At 50.1% G+C, this 17,177-nt stretch overlaps 2 protein-coding genes across 10 annotated transcripts; both read right to left on the bottom strand.

Annotated features, from left to right (window-relative positions):
• Positions 1 to 4: 4 nt before the first annotated feature.
• On the bottom strand, positions 5 to 11,252 carry FSCN3 (fascin actin-bundling protein 3). 8 transcript variants are annotated; one of them, XM_081531200.1, is made up of 8 exons: positions 11,003 to 11,252; positions 9,256 to 9,952; positions 8,803 to 8,921; positions 7,060 to 7,219; positions 5,819 to 5,989; positions 5,287 to 5,487; positions 3,142 to 3,420; positions 5 to 626 (listed from the first exon to the last, which is right to left on the bottom strand). In XM_081531200.1, exons 1-8 carry the CDS (start codon positions 11,141 to 11,143, stop codon positions 574 to 576), a joined length of 1,821 nt encoding a protein of 606 aa, XP_081387326.1. In that variant the 5' UTR covers positions 11,144 to 11,252; the 3' UTR covers positions 5 to 573. The 8 variants fall into 8 exon arrangements, 5 of the variants coding, with proteins under 5 accessions (XP_081387326.1, XP_081387328.1, XP_081387327.1 ...); XM_081531201.1 differs by lacking the exon at positions 5 to 626 and adding an exon at positions 2,732 to 2,835; XM_081531202.1 differs by lacking the exon at positions 5,287 to 5,487 and having other exon boundaries at positions 392 to 626.
• A 2,138-nt stretch (positions 11,253 to 13,390) lies between these two features.
• Positions 13,391 to 16,372, bottom strand: ARF5 (ARF GTPase 5). Of its 2 annotated transcripts, XM_081531205.1 has the most exons (6): positions 16,169 to 16,372; positions 15,556 to 15,636; positions 15,118 to 15,227; positions 14,601 to 14,672; positions 13,980 to 14,105; positions 13,391 to 13,877 (listed from the first exon to the last, which is right to left on the bottom strand). In XM_081531205.1, the coding sequence occupies exons 1-6, from the start codon at positions 16,233 to 16,235 to the stop codon at positions 13,791 to 13,793; spliced, it is 543 nt and encodes a 180-aa protein (XP_081387331.1). In that variant the 5' UTR covers positions 16,236 to 16,372; the 3' UTR covers positions 13,391 to 13,790. The 2 variants fall into 2 exon arrangements, with proteins under 2 accessions (XP_081387331.1, XP_081387332.1); XM_081531206.1 differs by lacking the exon at positions 15,118 to 15,227 and having other exon boundaries at positions 15,557 to 15,636.
• Positions 16,373 to 17,177: the final 805 nt, after the last annotated feature.

The raw sequence follows: 17,177 nt of genomic DNA, 5'->3' as shown, positions 1-17,177 counted from the left end.
GTTCTGTTGTCCATCATGTTTTTAATGTGAGTACTCATAATCCCATCCCTACATTTAACAATTATAAACAGTTTTCCCTCTGTCTATCTAAATATCTGTCAATGAAAATGTGTATCTAGCTAGCTATCATATATCTAATATATTTATGTGTTTATATGCTATGTTTCTAGCTACTGTCTATCCATCCACTCTATCTAATCTCTGTATTTATGTATGTATGTACCTGCACATGTATGTATATGTATCTGCCTTGGTGTTTTGGTGTTCATATACCCACACCTATGCACATGTACAGATACTGATAGCACCTCATGGCCTGTCACCCCTGAGTCCTCCAGCATGCATTTCCAAAAAATAAGGGAAGTTTTCTTATATAACCACAACACCATGACCACATCTAAGAAAATGTCTAATTCCTTAATCTAAGAAGAGACTTATGAACTCCTTAATTGCATATGCATTTTCTGCATGGTGGCAAACAGAGTGGAAATGCCCCTTTTTATATTCTGCTCATCCCTTTATACGTGCTCCTGGGGCATGTTTACTTGCTTCTTCTTTTCTGTAAGTTCCAAATCATCTCAATTTTGTCTCCCTAGAGAGAAATCTCCAGGCTCCTCCTGGGAAACCTAGGGATGTAAGAAAAGAGAGGGATACGGAGGAAAGTGATGGAGGGGATATTTGGAGTGAGGGGTGGGCTCATCTCTCCAAATTCTTTCCTTTTTGAAGAGATGGGGATGGAATGATGATGGTGCAAAGTGAGGGTCAGGACGGAGTTTATTTACTCCCATCTGCAACAGGTACTGCTCCAGAAGTTATCCTTCAATAAGTCTCTTTATCATCAAATACTCTAGAGCTGTGCTGCCAGTAAAAGTAACCACCAACCACATGTGGCTATTAAAGTGATTAAAATGAAACAAAATGAAGAATTCAGCTCCTCACTCACACTGTGTGTGTGCTCAGTCGCTTCTGTTGTATCCGACTCTTTGCGACCCTATGGACTGTAGCCCACCAGTCTCCTCTGTCTATGGGATTTTCCAGGCAAGAGTACTGGAGCAGGTTGCCATGCCCTCCTCCAGGGGATCTTCTGGACCCAGGGATTGAACCTGAGTCTTCTGCATCTCCTGTACTAGCAGGCAGATTCTTTACCCGCTAAGTCACCTGGGAAGTAGTCACATATGCCTGTGGCTACTGTGTTGGACAGTAAACATTATAGAACATTTTCATCAGCACAGAGAGTTCCGTGTGACAGCACAGCTCTGGCATGAAATTCCAAGGATAACAGAGCATGACCTGCCCCTGCCCTGCTTCTCTCCTCTCAAGCTGGGGCCCCACTGGACAGACCACCCAGGGAAATGGGCAAGGTTTTGTGGGGTGAATGAGACTGTGCCATTCACTTCAGCGACCAAACTGATCTCAGCAATGGAAGCAGCTGGCAGCTGAAGCCCCATGGCTGAGCACATTCAAGCTGAGGATGGATGGCCACTTGTGGGAAGCATAAAAGCGTGCACACACGTCTGTGTGTGTGTGTGCGTGCGTGTGCGTATGCGTGTGCATGTGCACGTGTCCCTGGGCACATACATTCCTGTGTGTCTGACTATATGTATTTAGGGAAGGCTGAAGAAGAGATTCTGCATTAAATGACTCCCAAGGTCTTATCTCTGAAGACTGTATTCCACACCCCATCTCTGGCCTGTTCTTAACATTCTCTAGGAAAGCAGATGCCCTGGTCCTTAGTGTTTGCATCCTTCTCTTATTGGATTAAAATGTTTACAAAATTATTTCATATTTCTTGAGGAAAAACATACTTACAGAAACTTGACATCACTTTCCTCTACCCAAGCAGAAACTCTCTCAGTTTCTGGTTTCAGCTTCTCTTCTCAATGAACTTAAAAGCCAGGCCCTGGTTGTGGGATGATGCAGTAGGGCTCAGGCTTTGAGAGTGTTTGAGAAGCTGTCTGGATGCTGCTTTATATAATATTGAGTTAGCAATGAGCACAAATTATTCCCTTTTCCACTCCCTTTCAATTCTGATTGCATCAAAGAGAAAATTTTCATTTTGGTTCTACTCTGTAGCCCCTCTGTAACACTTGTTAATCTTTTTTTTTTTTTAAACAGAGGGAAAGGGAGCTTCAGACTCTGAACCTTGGTCAAGGAAGGGAAATCTGACTAAAATTTATGGCATCACTTTGTTTTCATTGTATCCTTTTTTTTTTTGTCTTCAGTGTATTCATTTTTATGGTCACTTTCTACTCATGGCTTCCCTGATAGCTCAGTTGGTAAAGAATCCGCCTGCAATGCAGGAGACCCTGGTTTGATTCCTGGGTGGGGAAGATCCACTGGAGAAGGGATAGTCTACCCACTCCAGTATTCTTGGACTTCCCTTGTGGCTCAGCTGGTAAAGAATCTGCCTGCAATGTGGGGGACCTGGGTTCAATCCCTGGGTTGGGAAAATCCCCTGGAGAAGGGAAAGGCTACCCACTCCAGTATTCTGGCTTGGAGAATTCCATGGACTGTAAAGTCATGGGGTTGCAAAGAGTCGGACATGACTGAGCAACTTTCACTTCACTTCTGCTCATGGCAAGTGATTCTGGTCTTCCATTTTATGATAGTAATTAAAATATCCATTTCTAAATAAATGTACTTAAGAGCCTATGTCAAGAAAGGCACTAATGGGGCAGATGGTATGCCACTAAGGGCCAAGGTTATGAAGACAGTGCAAGAAAGACAGCCATTTTGGAAGCTCTGTTTTGATGGAAAGAGTCATCGGCATCAGGGTCTACTCTAATTGAAGAATTGCATCAGAGGTCCCAGTCATGCGCAAATCACTTCAGTTCCCTGTAAATGGTGGGCAGTGATGGGGAAAATACCTGTTATGTCCTATTGATTGGATCAAAGGGAATGATAAGGTGGGATGGTTGGTAACCATGATGGAGGGAGAGTGGGCTATATATGCATAAGCTGTCATTACAACTAACTTGTGCCTATAGGGTTAATAATCCTTCCTTTGTCCTAAACCAAAAGGACATCTAGTCATATCCGGATTGTGAATCCTTCAGGGCGAGGCTGGTTCCTCATGGGATTGCTGGGAAAAATCTAGCGGTTCTGGAGGGGATGGGGAGAATCAGTGGAAGAATAGGTTACCATTTGGTCTCCCCTCTTCTGGATACCACTTGGAGTGACCTGGAGTCTCAGTTGCCACCCACATCCACACCTCTACTCTCAAGTCAGATGCACACCAGGGTCTTGGGGGTGGCCGTTTGTGATGTATTGTTGCTCGAAACATGTGTTTTGCTAAACTGGGTAGGAAAAGTTGTGTTACAGATATTCTCCTCATGGATCTTGACTCTGGGGTTCCTGTTTGGTTTAGTGTAGTAGTTTCTCCTGGAAGATTCGGATTTCGGTAGGTGGCATCCTGTTGATCTGGGGAGGAAAAAGGAAATAGAAATCTTCAGTTGGTCATTTGCTGATTTCTAGCATTTAGGAAAAAACCTGGTGAGACCCAGTGGGAAGAGTGAAGATAAAGTGGTTTGTTCCTTTCTTGATGAAGAGCCACAGGGACAGAAGAGAGGTTAGTTTATAGGAAAGAGCAGTAGAAGTGATTTTGAAAAATCCAATGAATGGTGCAAAATACCACCAGAATTCACAGGGAGGCTACAACCAACAGGTTAGACTTACTAAGAATTCAAACTGACTTGAGGAAGATGTCTGATGGAGTGAGGCTGTGCAAGGTGACAAGCACAAGCAAGATACTAAGCATCTCACTGTCATCAGCTCATGTAACACAATAATCCCACGAGATTCACACTATATTCCCATTTCACCCACAAGAAACAGACTTTGAGAGGTTCATTGGCCCAAGTTCAAATAACCAGCTTTGCTAATAAACATCAAATTAGAACCCAGTTCTGAGTCCAGAAATGAACTCTTAACCACTTTGATGGAGCATCTACTAGAATGTCAGGCCTGGAAGGAGTCTGAGAAATCTAGTGCAATCCAAATCCTTCATGGAATAGATAAGGAAATGACTTAGTGGGATTTCCTTTTGTTTTCCAGTTTGCCATAATTAAAGGGTTTACGTAGAAAATCAGTAGAAGATGAAGGAAAAGAGTGAATGAATATGGGGATTTCTATCTAGAGGCCTATGGTCATTGAACTCTCATACCACCCTATGAAGCAGACATTATCTCCATTTTACAGATAAGGAAACTGAGGGCTAGAAATGTTAGAGCAATTTCTCTGGTGTTACAAAGCTAGTAAGGCCCATGCCTTGCTAGTTTTGGTTCCAGGTCTATATAATATCAAAACTGAATCTCTTTCTACAACATCCTCCTGACTTCTCAAGCCAGGAAAGAGAGGTCGATTGTGAAGGGACAGGACTAAGGGGAGTGAGGTACCCTGAAGAGTTATGAGCAGGGAAAGATGGAATGGAGGCAGCATCTTAGAAAAGTGGACTTATGGCGGAGAAGAGATCAGGTGCGGATGGGCCTGGTGGCTGGGAACCCTTGTTGCACTGCAGGCTCTTGATGGAAAGCCTGCCACATAATTGTGACAGTAATTATGGTAATTACGAAGGAGCAAGCACTCAAGAGATTCTGCCAAGGAAATACTGAAGTTTTCAGGGTTTGGTGAAGGGAACGCAAGGGAGGAAGCAGAGATGGCACTGGGTCTTGAGCCTGAGTGTTTGAGAGGATGGTGGTGCCCTCCATGGCCATGCGGAGGGCAGGAAGGATCACCTTTGAAGGGGGCGGTGAGTAGGCTCATTTGGAGGAGATGGCAGGATGAAGTAAAGTCAACTGTCAATCAGAAAGTTGGAAAGAGATGAGGTTAGACTTCAGGAGAAGGATCAGATTGCAGATAAATTTGGGTGCCGTTAGCACCCCAAGGGTCTGAGGTATAGGGGTAGAAAGTACCTAGGATGGAAAGGATACCCCTCAAAGTTACCAGTCTTCCCTACAAAGGGGGAAAAACTCTGCCTCTTCATGAAGAGAGACAGATACACAAGTACCCCCTCACCTTGTCCTCTGCAGTCTGACTTGCAAGCACAAGTGTCAGCATGACATAATAGTGAGAAACCTAGATCTGACTCCTCCTCTCTCCAGCAAGTCTAGGTCTAGAAGCTCCATGAGAAAAGGCACGGATTTGGAATAAAGGTCTGGAGTGGATCCAGCCGTGGGACAGATGCCAGGCTGGGGTGCAGATTGCTCTTGCTCTCACATGCCTCCATACTCTCCTCCCTTCTTCTGCGGCTCCTCATCAGCTCCTGCTCTCCAACCCCTGGGTCCTTACCTAAAATTCCCAAATACACTCTTTGGTAATGTCTTCGCTGTCTGCAAACAGGGTGCCACTTCGGTCGGATCGCATGTAGAAGCCATTGGGTGCCAACACTGAGAGCAAATTGCTGCCCTGAAGCTCGATACAGAAATTGAGGGCAAACTTTCCCCAAGGCCGAAAGGTGCCGAAGGATGTTATTGACCAGAAGGATCCACCCTGTGCTGGGGAGGGAAGAGCTCAGATTGGTGGGCCATTCTGGAGTTGGGAGGTCTCTCTCAGTACAGCCTCTGAGGGGGCTCCCTGGAGGCCCGCCACCCCTCCCAGACTGCCCTACCCTGCCTGTCTTGGCAGGTCCCTCTCTGGGAAATAGGAGGGCAGGTTTCTGTTCTGTCCACCCACTGCAGGAGACTTAAAGTGTAAGAGCAAACAGAAACTCTGTTTTTTCTCCTATGAAAAGCGGGCCCTGAGTGGCAGTCCCTGAAGTCTTAGTGGAGGCTAAGGCTGGGCTAGACCGTGAAGCCAGGGGTGAGGAAGTGGAGCTATTCACCTTGGAAGTGGTAGATGCCCTGGCGGCAGGGCAGTAGGTGAATGCAGTCTGGTTGATCCATATTGCACTGCAGGAGGTCGTGTTCTGATGAGGTACCCACATACCCATACCGACCCCGCAAGGCGAGGAAGGGGCGGTTGGCTAATCGAATCCCAAATTCCTCATTTGGGCCTGAAAGAAACAGGAAGAAGTTATCTGGATGGGCTGTCTCTAGATGCTTTCCCAGATGGAGGCAGGGAGAAGGGCCCTGATGGCAAGAGGGTATCATCAATATCCTAATATTTAGTGAACAGTTACCATGTGCCAGGTCTCATGCTAGGTGCTTGTGAAACGTTTGTGAAAGCACTCAATATAGCATGGAGGGCAAGAAATTTTAATATTCTTCCATCCTTTGAGATGAGTGAATCTATTTAATCTTCATGATAAACCTCTGAGGCAGATAGGTTGGCTATGACCTCCACTGATGATCAGTTCAGTTCAGTTCAGTCACTCAGTCGTGTCCAACTCTTTGCGAGCCCGTGAACCACAGCATGCCAGGCCTCCCTGTCCATCACCAACTCCCGGAGTCCACCCAAACCCATGGCCATCGAGTCGATGATGCCATCCAGCCATCTCATCCTCTGTCATCCCCTTCTCCTCCCGCCCTCAATCTTTCCCAGCGTCAGGGTCTTTTCCAGTGAGCCAGCCCTTTGCATCAGGTGGCCAAAGTATTGGAGTTTCAGCTTCAACATCAGTCCTTCCAATGAACACCCAGGACTGATCTCCTTTAGGATGGACTGGTTGGATCTCCTTGCAGTCCAAGGGACTCTCAAGAGTCTTCTCCAACACCACAGTTCAAAAGCATCAATTCTTTGGCGCTTAGCTTTCTTTATAGTCCAACTCTCACACCCACTGATGATAGAAACAATGAAACTGAACCTCAGATAAGGGGGTTACCCAAGTGATGATGAAAAGTCAGTGACTCAGAAGGTTGTTGTTGTTCAGTTGCTAAGTCATATCCAACTTTACGACCCCATGGACTGCAGCACACCAGGTTCCCCTGTCCTTCACTATCTCCTGGAGTTTGCTCAAATTAATGTCCATCGAGTTGGTGATGTAGCAAGTAATACAGACCCGAATCTTCTGCCCCCAACCGTGGTGGTCTTTCTACCATGACCATAACTTTCTACCATAGCTTCTACCAAGCTCCCTCTAAAAGCGACTCTGACTTGGAATAACCTGGCAGGGGCTGCTTCGCTTACCTGGAATGGTGGCACTGGCCATCAACAGGCCATTGGCTGCGATGCCCAGGAAGCGTCCATTGGGAGACTGTAGGATGATCCTGCCGCAATTCCAGTGCACACGAAAGAAGGTTTCACACTCCATTGGGTGCCCATCAGCCATCACTGCCCTATGGCGCCTCTGCAGAGAATATTGGGACCAGAGAAGGGAAGCAAGGACTCAAACTCTCAGCTTTTTTCTTGTTATTTTTATTCTTAGACTCTCCTTCCCCTATTCCACCCTCTAGCTCTTTTTTTTTTTTTAGTTCTCTCAGGGTACGCTTATGCCTTCAGATGCTTTTTTGGAAAACATGTTGTAAGCTCAGCTCTCCCACTTCTCCAGTCTGTGCCGTGTCCCATATGGAGAGAAATGAACTTTGGCCTAGACTCCAAAATTATTTCAAAGTGGATCATAGACATAAAAGTGAAAGTCAACCTATAAAACGTCTAGAAGAAAACATAGGAGAAATTCTTCACAACTTTGAGGTAGGCAATGATTTCCTGGCCCCCCCCCCAAAAAAAAAGCACTAACCACTTATAAAATGGAGGAATTGGACTTCATCAAATTAAAAACTTGGTGCTCGAAACACACTATTAATCAAATGAAAAGGTCAGTCATAGACTGTGAGAAAATGTTTACAATGCACACATCTGACAAAGGACTTGATTTTAGAACACACAAAAACTCTGACAACTCAATAAAAAGACAAACAACACAATAACAAACAGCAAAAGAGTTGATCAGACACTCACAGAGAAGATATACAAATGACCAATAGGCACATAAAAAGATGCTCGAATTTGTTAATTATAAGGGAAATCCAAATTAAAGCCACAATAAAATAGGCATTACACATTTAATTTTAGAGTGACTGGAATTAAAAAGACAGATAAGACCTAGTGTTGGTGAGATGGAACAATTAGAACTCTCATACATTACTGGTGAGAATGTAAAACAGTACAATGACTTTAGAAAACTGCTTGAAATTTTCTTAAGAAGCTAAATGCACATTTATCATATGACCCAATAATTCCACTCCTACCTATTTGCCTAAGATAACTGAAAGCACAGGCCCACTGCTTGTACAGGAATGTTCATAGGAACTTTGTTTATAATGGCCCAAACTGGAAACAACTCAAGTATTCACCAATAAGTGAAGGTATAAGCAAATTATGTCTGTGTTTGTGAGTAGTGTTATGGAATACAATTCATCAATAGAAAGGAAGAAGCTACTGATACATGTGACATCCTGGACAAATTTCAAAAACATTATCCTGAGTGAAAGAAGCATATATACTGTAATACTCTATGATTCTATTTATCTGAAATTCAAGAGCAAGCAAATCTAATCTATAGTGACAGAATGCATATTGGTGGTAGTGGGGAGGGCCAGAGGGGAATTTCTGTGATGACAGAAATATTTTCTAACTTGTGACATGGTTGCAGCATGATTGTGTACATTTGTCAAAACTTATTGAATCGTATACTTAAAATGTGAGCGTTTTATTGTAAGTCATGCCTCAATAAAGTGTTTTTAAATTTCCTTTTTTTAAAGAGGCACGATTGGATGAAAGTGTGTCCACTGGATAAAAATGAGAGTTTGTTGACAAGGGCCTCCACACTTCATCTCATCATCAGATCATCTGCCCTGAAGAAGGAAAAAGCGAGTCTAGAGAAGATTTCAGGGCTTAAGGGTTCTCTTGTCCAGAAAGTCAAGGTCTCACCTGGGCTAGGTAGCAGCCATTGGCTGAACGAAGCTGCAAGGTGGGGGTCTTGTTGTCACATTCAAACTGGAACAACGACATTGGGTTTACGTGCTCAGAGGCAGCACACACCTCCACGTCTACAGAGGAAGAAGAGGTCAGAAGAAGCCTGAGTCTGGCCCCAGTCTCAGTCTCAGCCCTCCTCCACACTGGATGACTGGCATTCCCTCTGCTTTCCCTCCTCAGCCTTTCTCATCTTGGTCCGTAGTAGCCTGGAGAAGACCCAGGCCACTTTTCTCGCAAGTCCATGACCCTAGTTTAAAGCCCATCTCCATGGCATCAGAGATCCTCTGGGGACCTCAGGATCTTCCTTAATCACCAGGTTCAAAAATCTTCTCTGATCCCAAACACATTTTCCTCTTTTAAGCAACCAGCCCTCCCTCCCCCTGTGGCTGTGTTAGACCCAGCACTTGCCATAGATGACAGAGAGAAACTTCCGAGCCTTGGACCTGAGGCTGACCCACGTCGGGCAACGCTGTAGGATGAACCACTCCTCGCCTCCATGGGGATTGGAGCCCAGGCTCAGGAGCAGGCGTGTGCCCTGTGGATATAGCATGCCTCCCTCTCCATCGCTCAGTGCCACAAGCCCTCCAGGACGCACTTGCATGTGAAAAGCTGTCTGCGTTGAGGGTTGGGAGACCAGCCGGTCTAAGTGGGACAAGAAGGTGTGTGCAGAGGTCTCCAGGTGGTAGCATCCATCTTGGAAGTGCAACAGGAAGCCACATTCCTTCAGACAGGGAATTGGTGCATCTACCCAGACTCGGCCCATGGTAGGGTCAGCCCGGGCATAGCAGTGGTTGAGGGGGCTGAAGAGGATTACGTGGACATGCAGGGCTGGCCGAGGGGTCCACATGTGGTAAGCTGAGAGGACCCGGGAGGTACAGAAAACATCCTCGCCATCAGATTCCAGGTAGCGACCACTGATGATGCACTGGAGGGTCCACTGGCCGCTGCGGTGGAAACGGATGAGGAAGCACCCGTGATGGCTTGTCCTTGGCCGCCCATAGCACAGAGAACCGTCTGCCTCGCACAGAAGGTAGAGACCCTGCAAGCTTCTTAGTCGTACCACAGCCTGTGCGTCATACTCATTGCTCACTAGGATCTCCCAGGTCTGGAGGCATTGGGAGGGAGAAGAGGGAAATTAGTCCTGCAAAGAGGCTAGACCGAGGAGCTCTCTATCCATCACCCTTGGCATCGCTCGAGGACCTTCACTGGGATTAACCACCTTCCCTCCACATAGGCCTCCTAGCTGTCCTCTTTTCTACTCTCTCGTCCAGTGGTAATCAAAAGATCTCAGGGCACTTCCCCTACTGGAGCCCAAGGGCTTCTCAAGATCCCAAGAGATACTATAGGTACCTACTACCTCCTCCAGGTAATGGAAGGTAAAACTCCCTCTCTCTTCCTTGATCACTTCCTTAAATACCTAATTTTCCCATAAAAGCTTTGGGTTAAGTCTTTCTTCTCTCTTTCCTCACTATTTCCCTTGGACAGTACAATCAGCCAACACATCCACCCACCAGAACCACTTCTCCAGCACAGCAGGAGGAAAGCAAGACCTCTGACAGGCAGGCCACGGGTTCCGGGGATGAGGATGGGAGTACAGTCAAGATGCAATTGTCTGTTTCAGCTGTGATCAGCTTTGTTACAAGCAAGGGGAACTTGTTACTTCCTCTCTCTCTAGCACCATCCTAGAGGTGCCTACAGCACTCTCTAAAATGAGGACCAACTCTCGGATGGCTTCTAGAGTACCCCATTCTCAAATTACAACCAGGAAGTAGAACTTGCAGTAACTCCACTGGTCCAACCTCCCCGGACGCCTGCAATCCTGCCTTCTAGCTTGGGCTCTCCTCCTCTCCTTTTGGTGATAACACAACCCTTCTGTGCTGGGATAGAGGATGCGGAGCAGCCAGAGCAACACAAGATAGCAAAGCCAAGGCTGAGGCTTCACCACGTGGAACAGGTTTAGAGACAGGGAGATGGTGCAATGGAGGCCTGTGAGCAAAAGCCTGGCTTGCCTTCACCATGGCAGACGCTAGAAAAGTGATTAGGCTGAAAATATATCCACACACGCGCACACACAGACACACAGACACACACACACACACACACATACAGCTTGGCTACCAGGAAAAAGGATTCCAGTGCAGGTTTGCTCGGTTACCTGTCTCCGGCCCAAGCCCTTTGCTGTAGCCGTGATCGTATTCTTATATGGTTCATAAGAGAGGTAGGATCCTGCCCAGCTGATGAGCCCAACCCTTAGGTCCTCGGCCCTGGGTTGTCTTGGCATCCACTCCACCTCCATGGGGCCAGCCCCACAGGTGATGACTCAGTCCGGCCCAGCCTTCCCCCCAGGGGTGAGGTTCCACAGGCCATAGGGCCTGGAATCAGGCCCTTAGTACCCACCGGAAGATGTTCCCAGAGGGAACTTTCCAGGTAGAGGCTGGCCCAGGACCCAGCACCTCTGTGACCCGGGAGCATTGTGACTGTGGGGGCTGCCCTCTGTCCCACCATAGAGGGGAAAGGGCACTGGCCCAGCACCATCAATCCAGAGGAAGTGGGTCCAGAGCCTCTGGCACTCGCCTCCCTGTATCCCTCCAGGCATCAAGGTAGCTCAGTCTGGGAATCAGAACTCAGCCTGGGCCAACAACCACGTGTGATTTCAGGCAAGTCCCTCCCCTCTTCCCTTGTGTGCCTCATTTTAATCACAGGATAGAAATCAACCTCTTTCCTTTCTAGGAAGTGGGTTCTGCCTGGCTCCCTTGGGGCTCAAGTGTTTTTAGAACTCAAGATAGCCAAGAAAAATCTATTTACTTTTATGGCTCTTGGGTGGATGAGGCCGAATGGTCTCAGGAGATACTTTTCAGCGAGTGAAAGGAAACCCTAGATACTCATCAAGGGTCAGATTACCCATGCTCATCAGAAAGGGCTGGCTCGGGGGCAGGGTAAGGAGAATGGCCCAGGTTGGGGTGGGCACAGGGCACCCTCCTCAGTCCCCAAGGGCGCTGCTGCTGGCAGCCAGCCAGGTCGCCTCTAAAGACACCAGTCCTTCCCTCACCAGTCTCCGCTGGCCAAGAGCCTCCAGAACCCACTGCTCCAAAGCTCATGGAGAAAACCAGTCCAGCACCTGGAGAAACTGACAACATGAAATAAGAAGGGAGAAAGGTCAAAAGAAACAGTGGTGGTGATGGTGGGTTTGTTGAGCTTTGCTGGGATGCAAAGGGAAAAAGGCAGAGTGAACCACACTTGGAGACTACTCCATACCCTTGGTCCTGTACACGTATCTTCCTGTTCCCTGCAGGTGGAGCTTCCCCAGGTAGAAAGAGTTGCAGTGGTGCACAGTAAGGGACTACAATCCCCATGCCCTGTGTGCACGCCAAGTCACTTTAGTCCTGTCTGACTCTTTGTGACCCTATGGTCTATAGCCCACCAGGTTCCTCTGTCCATGGGGATTCTCCAGGCAAGAATACTGGAGAGGGTTGCTAAGCCCTCCTCTAGGGGATCTTCCCAACCCAGGGATGGAATCCGTGTCTCTTACATCTCCTGTAGAGGCGGGTGGGTTCTTCACCACTAGCGCCACCTGGGAAGCCCTCCCCAGACCCTGCCTGCACTTACTCACTCAGTCCTGTCCGACTGTTTGCGACCCATGGACTGTAGCCCGCCAGGCTCCTCTGTTCATGGGGGTTCTCCAGGCAGGAGTACTGGAGTGGGTTGCCATGCCCTCCTCCGGGGGATCTTCCCAACCCAGGGATCAAACCCAGGTCTCCCGCATTGCAGGCGGATTCTTTACCGTCTGAGCCACCAGGGAAGCCCAACCAAGGTTTTATAAAATAAGGCCAATAGACTGTGAGTGACAGAATCACCTGGCTAGTTTTAGAGATGCAGATTCTAGGGTCTCAGACCAGTCCTGAAGAATCACTTTCAGAAGTGTACCTCAGGGCCCTTATTCTTAATATTCCCCCTGCCTCAAGTGTCAATGTGCATAGTCATCATTAAGAACCACTGCTCTAAGCGGCTGGGAGGTGGATGGGAAATGGGAGTCAGGTGGTTTACGAACCCATGAAGGTAGAGCCTGTTACCTGCAGCAAAGGCCCCTTGGAACTGGGGAAGGAATGGAATTTCCTCCACTGGAGGCCCTAAATACTTCTAGTCTTGAGAGTAAGGAGGGAGAAGCTGAGCTAGATAAGGGTAAAGCTGAGTGTGCGCGCTTGGGGTAAGGGATTGGCTCGGCAGCCTTAGCTGCTTTGTTCTTGCTGTTGTTTAGTCTCTCAGTCGTGTCCGACTCTCGCGACCCCATGGACTGCAGCCCACCAGACTCCTCTGTCCATGGGATTTCACAGGCAAGGAAACTGGAGTGGGTTGCCATGTCCTCCCTCCAGGGGATCTTCCTGACCGAGGGATTGAACCTGTGTCTCCTGCATTGGCACGTGGATTCTTTACTGCTGAGCCACTAGGGAAGCTCTAGCAGCTTTGAGATCTGCCCCCCCACGACCATATTATCTTTGCAGCCAGTAACCCAGCCCCCAAATTGTAGGCTACAAACAACACGGAGTACAAACCACAGCAAATTTATTACTCAATATCCAGTGCCACATCATAGCACCACCCAGAGCCCTCCCTTCCCCTCCCCACCTGGCCCCAAGGGTACACCCGAAACGGAAGAAAAAAAACTAAACCCAGATCCCTGCTCTTCCTCTGGAAGAAGGGGCCTTGGCCCTGGAAACCCCCTTTCCACAGGTCCCAGCGGGCAGGAGATCAGATCCCTCCATGCCCAGAGAGCGGGGCTCCAGGCTCCCAAAAGAGAGAGAACATGCAGGCAGGAGCAGTGGCCTGTGTCTGCGGGGGAGGAGGAGCTGGGAGGGAAGGGCACTGCCTGAGGAGTCCGGGAGTCTGGTCCTCCCGGGATGATGCACGCGGGAGCTTCCGGGCAGCAGGGGCCGGCCCCTGGTTGGCTAGCGCTTCGACAGCTCGTGGGACAGCCAGTCCAGCCCGTCGTACAAGCCTGTGCCTTGGGTGGCACAGGTGGCCTGGACGTACCACTGTGGGGAGGGGGAAAGAAAGAGGTCAGCAGCAGGGAAAAAAAGGAGATGCCTTTGTTTCCTGCCAGGCCTGGGGCTTCCTGGGGCCAGGCGGGCCCTCACCGTGCGGCTTCGCAAGTGTTGTAGCCCCAGCTTGTCGGTCAGCTCACTCACGGGCATGGCGTTGGGCATGTCCTGCTTGTTGGCAAACACCAGCAGCACTGCATCCCGCAGTTCATCCTCCTGCAGCTGGGGGAGGTGAAGGGGGTGGGTGGAACGCAGCTGTGCATGGGAACCCCCCACCTTTTCTACCTTCTAGCATATTTGTGGGAAAAACAGAATACTGTGTCATCTACTGAACACAAGACAGAGACTTACCAACTGCTTAAGGCCATTTTGGCCTTAACTCCAGCAAGGGTCTTTTTCTAATTAGACTACTTGCCCTAGTCAAAATGACATTTCCAAATGGCAAAACAAGAACATAAGAGGATGTTTCCCTCCACCTGGTATAACTCCTCCCCCCCCAATTAACTTCTCAGACTCAGCTGTGAAGACAAGAGAGAAAATTCAAGGGAAAAGTCAGTCTTATACTTTCTACCTGACCCCAATTCAAAACAGGGTGAGTTGCTTCTAGCGACTGTGCCCACAAAGAGAAAGGTATGTTTGCGGCTGACGGCCGTGAGGCACTTTCTGACTCTCACACCGGCACAGAGACTTCTCTTTCCCGGGGCTCTGGGTGCTCACCATCTTCTGGAGTTCGTCAGCAGATTCCTGGACCCGCTCTCGGTCATTACTGTCCACCACAAAGATGAGGCCCTGGGTGCAAAGGAAGACAGGAAGGAGGAGCTATCACCGGAGTCTGGGACACACACACCCTCCTCTGGACCCTTTGCTCTTCTGCCTGTCTTTAATTGTGTCGAAAGCCTGCTCATCTAGTAAGCTTCCATAAGGATCTGCAGACATCCTAGCACAAACTGGAAACACCCTGCAACGGATGCAGCCTCTGCCCTCAGGCAAGCGGTCTAGCGAAAAGCCATGCAACGAACAGGGAAAGACATGTGATGAGCCCTGAATCAGGCAGCTTGGATTCAGAACTCTGCTTCTAGGGAGAAGCCAAAGGTGGCTAAGTCTCAGAAGTATAAGGAGAGGCTCGCCTACAAAGGAGGGTGAGAGGCTGTAAGGGTTTTTTCCTGGCTCAGGGCCAACACCTCAGCCTTCCTAACCCTAACACCTCTTCCCCTGGGGGTGAGGTAGCCCCAACCTGAGTGTTCTGGAAGTAGTGCCGCCACAGAGGCCGAATCTTGTCCTGGCCTCCCACGTCCCAGACTGTGAAACAGATGTTCTTGTATTCCACTGTTTCCACATTGAAGCCTGCAGATAATTGTACAACATATGAGGCAAAAGTCCTGAAAGGAAGAAACTCATTAACACTAAGTGGATTCAGGAGGGACACAAAACCAGAAGGCAATGATCGAGGCCCCAGGGAAAAGAGCCCCAAGAGGCCCGAGAGTCCACAGACCGGGCGGCGCGAGGTCACATCCATCCCGCACAGAGAGATACCCTGACCCACTTCTCAGGTAGCAGGATCAGATGTCAGGGTCAGTTCCCGGCAGATAAAGGCCTGGGGCAGAATACGGAGCAGATCCTCGAAGGGCCCCCGCCGCGCTCCCGCTCCTCCCGGCCTCGCCTCCGGACTCACCTATGGTGGGAATGGTGGTGACAATCTCCCCCAACTTCAGTTTGTACAGGATTGTGGTCTTTCCAGCCGCATCCAAGCCAACTGCAACGGAGAGGGGCACAGGGATGGAGATGAGAGCGAGGGAGCCCCCTAGAGCCCAGGGAAGGGGAGAGGCCAAGACAGCCGATGCTGACGGGGGCGGAGAGCCGGGGCGCCTCCAGGTGCACGCTGTTATCTACCTTTGGGGCCTTGAGGGCTGTCGGGGTGGGGAGCGCCAACTCCTGCCCCCAGAGCGGGCGAGGGGCGGCGGAGGACTGAAGGGAAAGAGGCGCAAGAGAAAGGCCGAGCGCTCCTTTTAAAAAGTCGTCTCCAAGGGCGGGGAATCCTCCCTTCTTACCAGCCGGGCTGGGGCTCAGGGAGCTTCACCCCACCCAGGCCCGCAGCTCCGGGTGTCAGGCCCCGGGGGCGGTGCTGCAGACCGCGATCCACCCGAGAGTAGTGCCCCCCGGGGGGTTAGGACGTGGGTGACTCGGGGTCGCAGACACGGGTGAACGGGGGCCGGAGGGACACGGGGGCGACAGGGCTGCGCAGGGGCCGGCGCTCGCGTCCGGGCCGCGAGCTTGGTCTGCCTCACCCATGAGGATCCGCATCTGCTTCTTCCCGAAGATCCGCGAAAAGAGCGCGGACACGGTGAGGCCCATGGCGGGGCCGGGGGAAGGGGCGCGGGCACCGACGCGGGGTGCGGACTGGAACCGGCCCGCCGCTGGGGGATGGGGCGCAGCAGCAGCAGCAGCAGGAGGAGGTGCCGCCGCCGCCTCCGCGCGTCCCGGCCCGCCCTACGTCACCTCGGGCCGGCCCCCGCTCTGGCCCCGCCCCCAGCCCTCAGCCCCGCCCCCGCCCCGCCTCCAGGCCCTGGCTCCGGAAGACTGAAGCTGAGCGAGACTTGACCGCGTCGGCTGTTAGCGCGCCAGTTTCAAAGATGGAAAGGGCCTGGGTCTCCCCAGGCTTCTAGCACGCCTGTCAGGTCCTTGGAGCTGAACCAGCAACCCGGGCGAAGCCGAGAAAAGCCTACGACGCTCCGACCCCCATCTTCAGTGGCCGGTCGCCGGGCTTTGGTTTGTTGCGCACACTGGGCTCCGGTTTAGCTCTTGGTAACCAGCAGCCTCGACTGTGTGCATCACCCCGCCGGTGGAGAGGGGCGGAAATTCCGTGCAAATGTCTTCCTCTTTCCATTTGTCCTCTCAGCTCCCAGCGAGGGACTTGGAACGTAGCAGGGGGTTCAGTGACCCTTGACTCTCGAGAGGAGTATGCCCCAGGTGGAGGAAGATGTGTGCTTCATGGTTCCTTAATACTCTAGTTTCAGAGATCCGCAATAAGCAGAACCAGTGGAAGATCCCCAGTTTTGGGCGGCGTAGACCCTACTCCTGTGTACTGTAGAACTCCGCCTTCTCCTAGAAGGCCCTGGCAATAAAGCCTTTCAGGTCGCAACGGGCAGCCTTTCTGAAGCTCCTTTCTCACTCTGCCACAGACCTGGGAACCAGGATTTTTGATGCACAGCTATCCTGTGAGGAGGCTCTCGCCAAAGAGCTTCACCAGCTATTTCCCCACTGATCTTAGCATCAGAGGGGGGAAATTGCAAGACA

The sequence above is a fragment of the Giraffa tippelskirchi genome, chromosome 10 (assembly GCF_054371585.1).
Source record: "Giraffa tippelskirchi isolate mGirTip1 chromosome 10, T2T-mGirTip1v1.2.pri, whole genome shotgun sequence".
NCBI lineage: Eukaryota > Metazoa > Chordata > Mammalia > Artiodactyla > Giraffidae > Giraffa > Giraffa tippelskirchi.
The sequence above is the reverse complement of the archived record's forward strand: the minus strand, read 5'-3'. Positions and strand labels throughout refer to the sequence as shown.

What these genes read in the sequence shown, in the direction of transcription:
- FSCN3 (XM_081531200.1), bottom strand. Translation starts at nt 11,143, where the DNA reads ATGGAGGTGGAGTGGATGCCAAGACAACCCAGGGCCGAGGACCTAAGG. An exon ending in ATGGCTGCTACCTAGCCCAG is followed by an intron (nt 7,220 to 8,802) that starts GTGAGACCTTGA and finishes TATTCTCTGCAG; the next exon opens with AGGCGCCATAGGGCAGTGAT. An exon ending in AGAAGAGGGGAGACCAAATG is followed by an intron (nt 627 to 3,141) that starts GTAACCTATTCT and finishes TTACATCCCTAG; the next exon opens with GTTTCCCAGGAGGAGCCTGG.
- ARF5 (XM_081531205.1), bottom strand. Translation starts at nt 16,235, where the DNA reads ATGGGCCTCACCGTGTCCGCGCTCTTTTCGCGGATCTTCGGGAAGAAG. An exon ending in ACTACTTCCAGAACACTCAG is followed by an intron (nt 14,673 to 15,117) that starts GTTGGGGCTACC and finishes CTTTGCACCCAG; the next exon opens with GGCCTCATCTTTGTGGTGGA. An exon ending in CTGACGAACTCCAGAAGATG is followed by an intron (nt 14,106 to 14,600) that starts GTGAGCACCCAG and finishes CACCTCCCCCAG; the next exon opens with CTGCAGGAGGATGAACTGCG.